The sequence below is a fragment of the Geotrypetes seraphini genome, chromosome 3 (assembly GCF_902459505.1).
Source record: "Geotrypetes seraphini chromosome 3, aGeoSer1.1, whole genome shotgun sequence".
NCBI lineage: Eukaryota > Metazoa > Chordata > Amphibia > Gymnophiona > Dermophiidae > Geotrypetes > Geotrypetes seraphini.
This window is the reverse complement of record NC_047086.1, coordinates 233,364,015-233,376,072: the sequence shown is the minus strand read 5'-3', so window position 1 is coordinate 233,376,072 and position 12,058 is coordinate 233,364,015. Positions and strand designations below refer to the sequence as shown.

Genomic DNA, 12,058 nt, shown 5'->3' with positions numbered 1-12,058 from the left:
TAGAGCAACTAACAATGTTATACATGGTACGTATTAGATAAATGAAATATATTATATCTTAAAGCTATCATTCAAGTGCTGAAAAATCTTAAATCAATGGTTTATAAAGGGTTGAAATAAATATACATTTTGCTTCCCAATGTTTCGAATCTAAACTTCCATTTGTGAGTCGCTCAAGGCGATAGATCAAAGAGGAAGGGGGAAAGAAGTAGGGGGGCATGGAGAAGCAAGGGGAGGGGCCTAGAAGTACTGGAAGCTACAGAGGCTGAAACAGTTAATTGTCAAAGAGGTGGGTCTTCAGGTTTTTCCTGAATGTGGTGTAGTCTATCTCTTTCCTGATTGCTTCTGGTAGGTCATTTCAGGTTTTTACACCCAGATAAGTTAGCATAGAGTAGAAAACTTGCTTGTAGTGGAGGTTGTGGATGGCAAGTTTAGTTGAATTCTGTTTCTTTTCCATATATATGTTAGGGATTGTATATGTAGCAGGACCTAGAATCTTCCTCTGTTCTTAAAATGAGAATGAGGTTTCTGGAACCTGCTTCGGTTCTGTTAAGTGACCTTCTGTGATGCAATGGAGGCTGGGTCTCTTGTCCATTGAGACTAGTTTAAGTTCACAGTGTGTTCTTTAGAGAGAGAACTAAGTGAGTATGGAGGAAAAGCTACCAATACTTGTATAGTACTATGGAGCCCTGCAGGCTCACAGCTTCCTGAAAAGCAGCAGGGAACTGCCTTTCTGCATGGCCAGCTGGGCCATGAGAAGAAAGAAAAGACCTGTAGACCAATAGCTTGATCTCACCTAGGGCCAGCTCTGTTACTGTGTTCTTCCCATTGTGAACAGCCTACTGAAAGTAACAGAACTCTGGCGAGATTAGCTAGAATTTTTAAAAGGATTCAAGCTATAAAGATAGGCCTTTGCTTGCTTTGAAAGGTTGGTAGGACATATTGAAAAGTTCTGACTATGTTATATGGACTGAGCTATAGTGTATCCCTAGCACACAGTATGGAAAACTGGAGCATTTTAATATGTTTGTATCTAATATTGAATTTTTGTTTGTTTGTTTGTTTTCTTCTACAGAAAAATTACTCATTTGTGTACTAACTGAATAACAGACTGGTAAAAAAAAAAAAAAAAAAAGTCCCACAGACTTTTTTGTCTGCCCAAAATGAGAAAATTAAAAAAAAAACAAAAAAAAAACAAACATCAAAATAAAGCAGTCTATAGTCTATTAGTAATAGACCAAAATAACAGTTAATTTATGTTTCATTAGCATTTCACATTCTTAACTCTACCAGTTATTTGTTTAATTGGGTGCTTTTACCTTTCACAATACTGCCCCTCATATCCAGGTGGGCAAGCTGTACAGCGATAATCATTTCTTCCTTCCATGGCACACGTAGGGCTAAAACTATTAAAGAAAGACAAAACATTTACTGAAATATCATTACTTTCATTGACACAGTATCAAAAGCTCTCATCATTCCAGTTCCTTTGGGTTGTCTCCTATGCGCGTTAGAGCATTTACCTCACCGGCCTGCGGTAAAAACCAGCATAAGAATTTAAACTGGCTGGACTTATTAAAAAGAAACCAAACACTGGTCTGAGAGACATTTGGAGCATTGAGATTAAGCATCAGATTACTGCACCTCAATGGCCACGAATTTGGTCTTGGACGATGAGATGTTCAGTGTCGGCATCTATGAGACAAACTTGGTTTTTTCTGTTGCATAGAGCATTGTGAACCCCTGTTTGTTTACAAAAATTGGATAGCTCTAAGTCTAATAGATGTTGGCATTGTCATCTCGAAGCAGGGACTTTAGATCATTTATTATTCTATTGACCATTTATTATGAATTTTTGGATATCAATTTGGGACCAAATTAATTGTTTATTAGACAACCTAGTGGCATTATCATATGATACTGTGCTGTTTGGTATGGCAATGAGAGCAAAAAGTCCAATTTCTACAAATAATAACAAATTATTACTTATAATGACTGGGGTTGCTATTCAATAAATTACATATAATTGGAAAAATTGGAGTAGATTAAATTATAATTTCTGGTGGAATTCCTTATGCTTGGATTATAAAATGGAGAGATTTATAGCAATACAGAGTGGTTCTTTCAAGAAATTTCAGGATGTGTGGGAGCCATTTACAAAGTATTGTACCGATTAGATGGTATTTTATTTATTTATTTATTTTCCCTTAAATTTACAAGTTTGATTGTGAGGGGGGAGGGAAGGGTAAATTTATGTTACATATTGTATAAGGTATTGATTATATGATAAGAAAGGATAGGAAGGGTGGGAGTTAAGAACATATCATTTGTACCATTAATGATTATTAAGTGATATAATTATTGTTAATTTGTTTGAATATATTGTTACACTTATTGTAAATTTGAAAATGAATAAAGAATTGGAAAAAAAAGAATTTAAACTGGATTTTTGTGACTCCTATTGGTAAAAAGAAGTGTTAAGTACTGGGAAATAAAGAGGTTTAATCCCTTCACTATGTAAGACCACTGATTCAACTCAGATTGCCTAATATTATTGGTGTTTAAAGCAAATATTTTGTATTTAATTTAGTATTCAGCTGTTTTCTGCTACAGAGCTGGAGTGCATTCCTGCAGTCTTTTCTGATTACTAATCTGCTAAGACCTTAACCATTATACAAAGTTGTGTGAAGCTTTAAGAATTTGAAACTATTTTTTGAAAGCTAAATGTTTTTTTTGAGAATTGAAGGTCTAAAACTTTAAGAGTAATCTCTTGACTTAGAATTCTTTTTTTTTTTTTTTTTAAATTAATCACAGTCACCTCACACAGAGCCTGCTAGTATATCAAGAACACTGACTGGAAACAGCTCTGCACCAGAGAATTTCTTAGAATTGTATTGTTTGGTATGTCAATGAGAGCTAAAAGCCAAATATCCTCTAATAACAATAAGCTTCTACTCATTATGACAGGAGTTGTCATACAACAGATTACGAATAACTGGAAAAATTGGGAGAGATTGACTTACTGCTTTTGGTGGGACTCTTTGTGTCACATATTCAAAATGGAAAAGATAATTGCCATGCAGCAGGGAAATTTTAAAAAATTTCAGGTTATTTGGGTGCCATTAACAAGATATGGTAAAGATTGAAATAACTGCATAGAATAAACATTTTTTTCACCCTTTTTTCATACAGGGTGGGGTGGGGAGTGGGAATATTTCATGATTTCTTTTGCTTATGAATAACTGTTGGATATAAGGGAGGGGGGTTATTTGATGCAAGTTAGAATTTGATGCTATATTAAGTGATGTTAAAGTATAAATGATTGTATTATATGTTACACTTATTGTGAGCTTTAAAAATGTGAGATAATTACCTATGAGTCTCATTATTTCTGAATCAAAGGTACTTGGATATACAGATGTGATGTTGCTCAGATGTGTGAATGTGTGTGTTGAAAAACTGTGGGTTAATTTCATATCAGAAGCATTTTTTTTGGGGGGGGGAGGTTCTTGGGAGGGTCAGCTTAGAGCTAAAAATAGCCTGGTATCCCGTTTTCACAGAGGCCAATCCAAATTACAAGTACCTAGTGAAAACCCATATAGTAGCAGCATTCCATGCCACCGATCCAGGGCAAGCAGTGGATTCTCCCATGTATGTCTCAATAGCAGTTAATGGACTTTTCCTCCAGGAACTTGTCCAAACATTTTTTTAAACCAGCTACATTAACCGCTCTTACCACATCCTCTGGCAACGCATTCCAGAGTTTAACTATTTTCTGAGTGAAAAAATATTTCCTCCTATTGGTTTTAAAAATATCTCTGTAACTTCATTGAGTGCCCCCCTAGTCTTTGTAAATCCTGATGCAGTAAAAAATCGTTCCATTTGTACCCGTTCTACACCACTTAGGATTTTGCAGACTTCGTTCTTATCTCCCCTCAGCCATCTCTTTTCCAAGCTAAAGAGCCCTAACCTTTTTAGACTTTCCTCCTATGAAAGGCATGCTCAAGGCCTGGCACAGGAAGCAGATTTTTGGGCACCGGCACTAACGCACAGGACATGCTGGTGCCGGAGCCGATGCTGATGCGGAGGCTACACTAGAAGTAAGAAGAGGGTTCGGGTGGGTTGGGGGATCTCAGGTCGCGGCGGGGGGGATGCCGGTGGCGGCGGGAGGGGGGGGGCCCGATGGCGGCATGGGGGTGCCCGATGGCGGCAGGGGGTGCAGGATCACGAGGGGGAGGGTGCCGGTTGGCGGGGGGGCCTTCGGGGGGAGCAATGCCGGTTCTCGTGGGGGGGGAGCAGCGCTGCTGGCCTCGGGGGGGGGGGAAGGTGGGGGGTAGGAACATATCAAAGCAAGTTTCCTTTACTTCCTATGGGGAAACTTGCTTTGATATATGAGCATTTTGGATTATGGGCATGCTCCTGGAACGGATTATGCTCGTAATCCAAGGTACCACTGTAGTTGAAATGCATTCTGTTTCATTGGTCAGTGCCAATCATAGCTTCTACAGAGGCTGCTGATAACACCATTCCCAGCAAACTAGTTGCAATACATGATATGTCAGAAAAACTACTAAGGGCTCCTTTTACAAAGGCGTACTAGTGGGGTTAACGCACGCGACTTTTCATCACGCGCTAACCCTCGCGCTGGCCAAAAACTACCACCTTCTCAAGAGGAGGTGGTAACAGCTAGCATGTCCGGCGTTTTAGCACACACACTATTATGCGCGTTATACCACTAGTGCGCCTTTGTAAAAGGAGCCCTAAATGACAAAGTGAGTCCCAGAATGCTTGCCAGTGATATGAAAGAGAAAATGATGAAATGTCTATTTTCTATTTTCAGAAGCACCTTTGACTTTATGACTTGCAAAACTTTCCAAATTAATCTCTAAGTAAAATATGTTCTGCTCAAAATCGCTATTCATAAGCACCAACATTCAATCAAGGAAGTAGTGTAAAAATCACAGAAAGCAGTAAACCAGTGAAACGAATTGAATGCAGCAAGAGGGCGCCATACATTGAGTATATTTATGGCATAAGCTCAAGACAAAAAAAAAAATCATTGCTTATTGGATGCTTCATTGTACTTGACATGTTGTCTAATTCAACCTACTAAAATACATTTATTATTCTTTTCCTCATTCTGGCAGGTTCATTATTCAGTACAGTCATTCAATTGCAATTAATGTCCAAAGAAAAGGAAGCATGGAGAGCAGAGCTTTCATTTACTGCATAGGGCTGTCCTTCATACCTTCAATATGTTGCATATCAAATTGTCTACCTGTTATTAGTTCAGTCACTACTATTGAATGAAAGAGCACATTTCTAATTGGCAGGTTTAACCTAGTATGCTAGTAAAACGGACAGTGTTTAGCATAATGGAACGCAGTATAATTTTACAACCAGTTTATGACAGGTCCTTTCATATAACCACAAAGCTGCGTTGATAAACTTTTTTTTTTTATATCAAATACAAAGTGCAAACACATGAACATTCAAGTAACGTACCATATTGCACTCTATTCCATCAATAAAATATATAACTGTTTTATCTCCCGAACCCACCCACCCCTCCCACCTTGATATGTATGATGTTCATTCATGAAACAAAGGGAAATAATAGTAGTAATAATAATGATAATAGTTCATAGTCATATCTTACAATATTTTGTTAGTGGGCCCCAAATTTCCTTAAATTTACCATGTCCCAACTGTAAAGAATTAATATTTTCAAACTTATAAATCTGGCATAGGGATTCCCACCAGAAACTATAATTTAAGTTATCCCAACTTTTCCAGTTTTTCATTATCAATTGCATGGCTTCTCCTGTCATTATGAGGAACAATTTGTTTCGATTTGCATTAATTGATTTTTTGGGTAATAAAATCATTCCAAATAATACTATATTTTATGATAATACTAGTGGAACATCAAATATTGTGATAATTTGACCCCAAATGGATTTGCAGAATATGAGTATCAAGGGACAATGATAGAGAAAATGATCCAATGTCCCTACATCAAGATGACAGTGCCAGCACCTATTAGATTTAGAACTGTCTAACCTTTGTAACCTAACAGGGGTCCAAAAAGATCTATGCAACAAGAAAAACCAAGTCTGTCTCATAGATGCTGAAGCTGTACATCTCATTCTCCAATTCCAAATTTGTGGCCATTGAGACGCAGAAATCTGCTGCTTTGTCTCATGCTCCAAATGTCTTTAAATTAAGACTAGTTTTTGGCTTTCTGTTCACAAATTCAGATATTAATTTATACCACTGGGCAGCCTGATGTCCTAGGAAATCTATCTATAGGACCGGCAAACTATACTGATCTTTTTAATTCCGCCATTCAGGGAGCCCTTTCTGAATATCCTGCTTTCAACTGCAACCATTTAAATGTTTGATAAACTTTAAAAATGAAGTTACTGACTGAAGAGAACAGTAACATGCATCGTTCACAGATGCATCTGTTTACATCTGATCCTACTGCATTCCACTCGTTTCTCTGGTTGACCTCAATAATAAAAATGATTTTAAAAAAAAAACCAAAAACATGCTGTTAAGCACTTACTTGTTGCTAGGAATGGAGAGGGGGCAAGAACAGGGCCGGCAGTCACCAGGAGATCCACTGATAATCCCATAGAATCCAGGGGCACATCTTTCACAGTGGTTTCCAGCTGTGTTGTGTTGGCATGCCTGGGATTAAGAAAGAGTGAAAGGACAAAGAGAATTAGAGGAAGTGGTTTTAAATATATATCTGTGAAAGGATGGAGTTCTTTACGATTTCCCAGCAAAATTCTTTCTGGTCTTAATGGGATTGATTCCTAGGGCTAGAATAAGGGATCAAGGATGGAAGACTGGATTTTAAAAATATCTTTCGTTGCTTTATCTAACTCTGCCAATAGTTTCACACTTTCCTTAATGCATAACTTTATAGCTTCAAAATGCAACCTGCAAGTCATTAGGATTACAGATGTCAGAATTTCCTTAAAAGAAGTGCAAATGAAGGTATGGTGGAATGGTTAAAGCTACAGTCTCAGTACTAAAGAATGAAACGGTGACTCTTACCCACAGCTAGCTGCAGATAGCCATGGGTATCCTGCAGGAATGGAGGGGAAAAGACTGGTTGCCACGGGTACGGGGACAAGGCCATTCACCACTCTGTGGAGCGGTGAATGGCCTTGTCCCCATAGTAAAGTTATCTGCCGTGAGTTGCCTCACTTCCCACCTCTCCTGGTCAGCAGCCCTCTTCGCGATGGCACAACCAGCAGCCCCCTCTCGCAACTGTGGGTGCTGCAGCAGCCCCCCCCCCCAAGCAGCTCACCTCCCTCCCTATTGCGGGTCCAACAGCCCCAATCCTCCCTCCCTTCCAATCACTGGTGGTAAGAAACCCCTAACAAGCCTGTGACTCTCCTTGGTCGGCCACTTCGCACCTCTTGGGGTGGGCCTACTACCCTCTTAGAAGCTTCCTGCATGCAGGGCTGCTCTGTTGGAACCTTCTTGCCGCCGAGTTCCTCCTTCCGATGTAACTTCCAGCTGGTTGTTTAAGACCTCCTCCTATGGGACAGGCCTTAGGTGTCTGGGCCAATCAGAGCCTCAGACCCCTCTCTGTTGCATTCCAGGATGCATTGGGGAAGGGATGGCCCACCATTTTGAAGAGATGGGTCTGCTGGCCAGAGGGAGTAGGCATCCCTCTGGACAACCATTTAAGTAAGGTAATGTGGAGAGGGCAGGGGTCATCAGAGGCACGGGGGGGGGAGGAGGTTGCATGGTGGCGAGAGAGTGGGCATAAGTGAGCATCTGTCCCGCTGCGGGTGGGGGGAGGGGAATATTAGTGTCAGTGACGTGGCAGGAGAGAGTGGGCATCTCTTATGCCTATCTTCAATTTTTTTATTTTTGTTATTATTTTCATTTGCATGGGGAGCTGTCAAACCTTACTTTCCTGTCAGTGCCTGAGCCAATCAGCACTCAGGCACTGATCAGAAAGTAAGGCAACAACAGCTCAGACCTTTCAGTAAATTTTGGCTGCAAATGTGGCACAATGAGGTTAAAGAATAACTCGGCGATTATAGAGAATTGTTCAGAGTGATCATTTTAATATTAATGACCTTGTTGTACTACATTTGTATGGCAGTTTCTGAGATTGCTAGAAAACTCGGAAAAGGCCTCGCTAAGACATTTGATAATCCATCGCTAAAATATATGCATACTTAATTGACTGGAACCGTTTTAGCGAGCACATTAAAGGCAGATTTTAGTTATGAGAATCTGCCCCCTAGTGTATGCCTTGCACTATGCAACCTGTAAATAGCTTGAAGACTGTTTAATCAACTTTGAATAATCTTCCTGTTTGACTAGTGACTGCTGCAAAGTAAATGGAGGTAAACCGAGGGAGGGAGTTTTAGAGAAAGGGGACATAATGTTGAACATTTGGGGGGGAGGGGTTGGCACTCTGAGGCAGCTGGGGAGGTGAATTACTTTGGGTCCCACTGCTCTGATGACATGATATCATCAGAGCAGTGTATTGGGCCCCCCTGACCTCGTTTGTACTCTCCCTGGTTCAGATCCTGGCATTTATAGACAATCCCTGCTCAGAAGAGCTTACAATCTAACTTGGACCAACAGATATGACATACAGGGTTGGGGATGCAGAACCCAAGGTGAAAGGAGTTAGGAGTTGAAAGCACTCTCAAAGAGATGGGCTTTTAACTGGGCCTTGAACACAACCAGAGACGGAGCCCGCCATAGGGATTTGGGCAGCTTGTTCCAAGCATACGAAGCAGCAAGGCAGAAAGGACAGAGTCTGGAGTTGGCAGTGCAAGAGAAGAGCACAGATAACCATTTGTGCCTAAATGTGACCCTTTCACATGTAGCTTACAGTATTCTATAAGGTACGCATGTAACTGGGAGTCCCAGCCATGCACCATTCATGTGTATGCACCCCTTGCACTTACACATGAAAAGGACAATTCTATAAAGTGGTGCCTCAGTCTAGATGCCCCAATGCCGGACACTGAGCACCAATTCTGCAATGGCATCTTGGCACTAAGATTCTGTTAAAGAATACTAGCGTAAGGTCAGCGCTGTTGCACCCATTTATACCATGAATAAGTTGGCATGTCTTGGTGTGCCAAGTGATGTATGTAGTTCATGGTATTCTGCAAGTTATGAGTGTAAATTGGATACATGCCCATGGCCTCCATGCTCTGTCCATATGTACGTTCCCTTGCAAGTTAGCGGCTATAGCACTTAGGTGCTGCATTATAGACCAATGCAACCAGGCACCTGCCAATGTATTTGCATCTATTTCTAGACGCAACTTTGCAGAAATGTCCCCTAACCCCCAAATACTATATAAGGTGCCAACAAAATTGGCACGGATCAGAAAGGTGCTTAGCTTGATTCTATAAAAGACTCCCACTATACTGTATATAGAATCATGCTGAGCATCTGAACACAGCATAACATTTAAGTGCATCCATTTATGTCAAAGAAAAACAGGCCTAAATAACTATGCTTAAGTTGTGCGCAGCTTGGGTAAATTCTATAACTATTAGGAATGCCCTCAATCTGCCTATGTTCCACCCCTGGCTATGCTCTCTTTTGAGACTTATGCCCTAGAAGTGACGTGCACTACTTTATAGAATGCACCTACAAAGTTGAGCGCATTGCTTCTAATTAATTCCAATTAGCACCATTAGGTTTAACTGCCAATTATCAGTGATGATTGGCTTGTTAAACAATTAATTTGTGCATTTCCAAAAAGGGCACTAAGCTCCTTTGCGTGCCCGATCTGTGGCCAATCCGTGCAGGCTCGACCAATTTATAAAACAAAAAAATTAAAATGAGGGTGATGGGAGGAACTCCCACCTCTGACCGCACGGATCGCTAGTGTGCGATCCCGATGCATGCGCAGATCATCTGTAGATGGTCTGAGCATGTGTCTAAGAGCCGTCTAGAGCTGCAACTTTTAAAAAAAAAAAACTAGTGCGGGGAAGGGCAGGGGAGATTCGGGGTGAGAGCAGGGCAGCGAGTCGGGGCGGCAGGCAGGAGAGATTTGGGGCAGAGCATGATCGGGGTAGGCAGAAGACGGCAGGAGATCAGGGCAGGCAAGAGATCGGGGCTGAGACAGGGCAGCAGATTGGGGCAGAGAATCAGGGCAGAGAGCAGGGCGGCAGAAGGCAGGGCAGTCGGAAAGGACCTCAGCGACTGGTCCTCAGCAGTTGCTTATTTTGGATCGGCCAGCCCAGTCGGTGTTGCTTTTTTTTATTTTAATGAATCGCTTCCTGTCTGCATTTGAATGTCGTTCCCCCTCATTTGCATGTGCGGATCGGAGGATGATTGGGACAGGGGTTAGTGAATCGGGTCGGAGGGAAATCGGGTCGCAAAGGGCTCACAAACCGATTGGTACACGATCGATTTGCTTAGTGAATCTAGCCCTAATTCATGCAAGCACAATGGTTCACACATGCAAGGACTATCAGGAAAGAGAGAGCACTCTGAAAAAGTGCACCCTCTTTGCAAATAGAGTGCGCTAATGTTGGCAAAGGGAAAAAAAACACACATTATGTGTGGGTTTTTGGGGTTTTTTTTGCTTGTTTTCATTTCATGGTTTATGATTATAGTTTGTGGTTTACTTAGCTTGATATACCACCGATTGTGAAAAAAACACAGCATAACAGTTTAACTTCAGGAGGTTGACTTCCTTCTACACCTTCTATAATCCGTTTTTGGAGGGGTTTTCCCTCCCTCATAGACTGTTCCTGTATTTTTGATATGGAGGCATTCTGTTTGCACTTTCCCTGTTGCTGTGAATTTGTTCACAATTCTGCTCTGCTCCTTTGCTGTACAAGTCATGTTGTTTCCTGACTAGTGTTTATTGTTTGTATTGACTGCTTTCTCAATAAAAATTATTTGCCAAAAAAACCCCCCCAAATGATAGTAGGAAAGAGATACAGTTTCAGAAAAGTCCTCTTTCCATGTTTAAAAGAAGCCTAGCAGATGGAAAAGCCTTTCCAAAACCACTTCCACAGTGTCCCCAACACCCTACTGCACACTGGCTCATGGCTCACTTTCAGGGAAATAGGATCATTCCTAAAGTGACCTATACTAAATCTCTTAGCCACTTACTAGACAAGGCCAAACCCTCTTTTGCTTCTGAGATTAAGGATCAGATTCTACGTTGCAGTGACAGCCAGCAGTTTAACAGCTTAAAGAGCACTCACCTGACAGACAGAGGTGTCAGGGTCACAGAACCTGCTATGTCCATGGCATTGACACGGAACACAGGTACCCAGGGACGGACCGGGTCTCCTTACAGGGGTTACAACAGGTGAACGATAGAACCCAGGAGAACAAGCCTGCAAGCATAAAGCAGAAATCACTTACTTAATATTGTTGGCTCAGGTCTGCCACCTTCAAGGTCTGTCATAGTTTCTCTAAATTAAAAGTGGGAAATGTATAGTAAGCATTGTAAAAAAAAAACAAAAAAACACCCCACCTATTAGAAAATGTTTAATAAATATACTGATCTTTGGTCACAACTTCTAAGTACATTCAAGTATGCATATGTTCCATGACCTGTTATTTCTTTTCCTGTTTGTATGATTTTTTGAAAAATTCAATAAAAAAGTTTTAAAAATGAAATACTGTATACCGATCAGAGAAAACAGGAGATATCTCCTTCCCAATTCAGGGCATTGTTTTAGTTTTATGGTTTATAGTTTACATGTTATATTTTTTAAAATGTAAGTGGATATTTATGATTTCTACATATACTTCATATTTTAGACTCCTGAGGCAGGCCCTTTTGGACCGCAACACAATCGTGTCGAGTCAGTGTCATATTATCTAATAAAGGAGATCGAGCATCAACCAGTCACCTTCTCGGTTTGTTTTTTTACCTAATAAATATACTGAGGCAGATATTCAGCGCTATTTAGCCAGCCGACAATAGTCCCCGGTCGGCTAAATAGCATATAGTCGGCTATCTGGTGATATTCACCGGGAGATAGACAGTATCTCCTGCTGAATATCTGGTTTAGCGGATTAGCCAGTG

The 12,058-nt window shown here is 40.8% G+C and overlaps 1 protein-coding gene across 1 annotated transcript in view; it reads right to left on the bottom strand.

Moving 5' to 3' along the window:
• The window catches only part of LOC117357257 (laminin subunit alpha-2-like), a 466,835-nt gene that overhangs the window by 343,004 nt on the left and 111,773 nt on the right, over nucleotides 1-12,058 (bottom strand). Inside the window, exons 12-14 of the mRNA XM_033937630.1 lie at nucleotides 11,226-11,360; nucleotides 6,572-6,696; nucleotides 1,320-1,406 (exon numbers count right to left, since the gene is read on the bottom strand). Coding sequence (XP_033793521.1) covers nucleotides 1,320-1,406; nucleotides 6,572-6,696; nucleotides 11,226-11,360 — 347 coding nt within the window. The remainder of the gene's footprint in view (nucleotides 1-1,319; nucleotides 1,407-6,571; nucleotides 6,697-11,225; nucleotides 11,361-12,058) is intronic.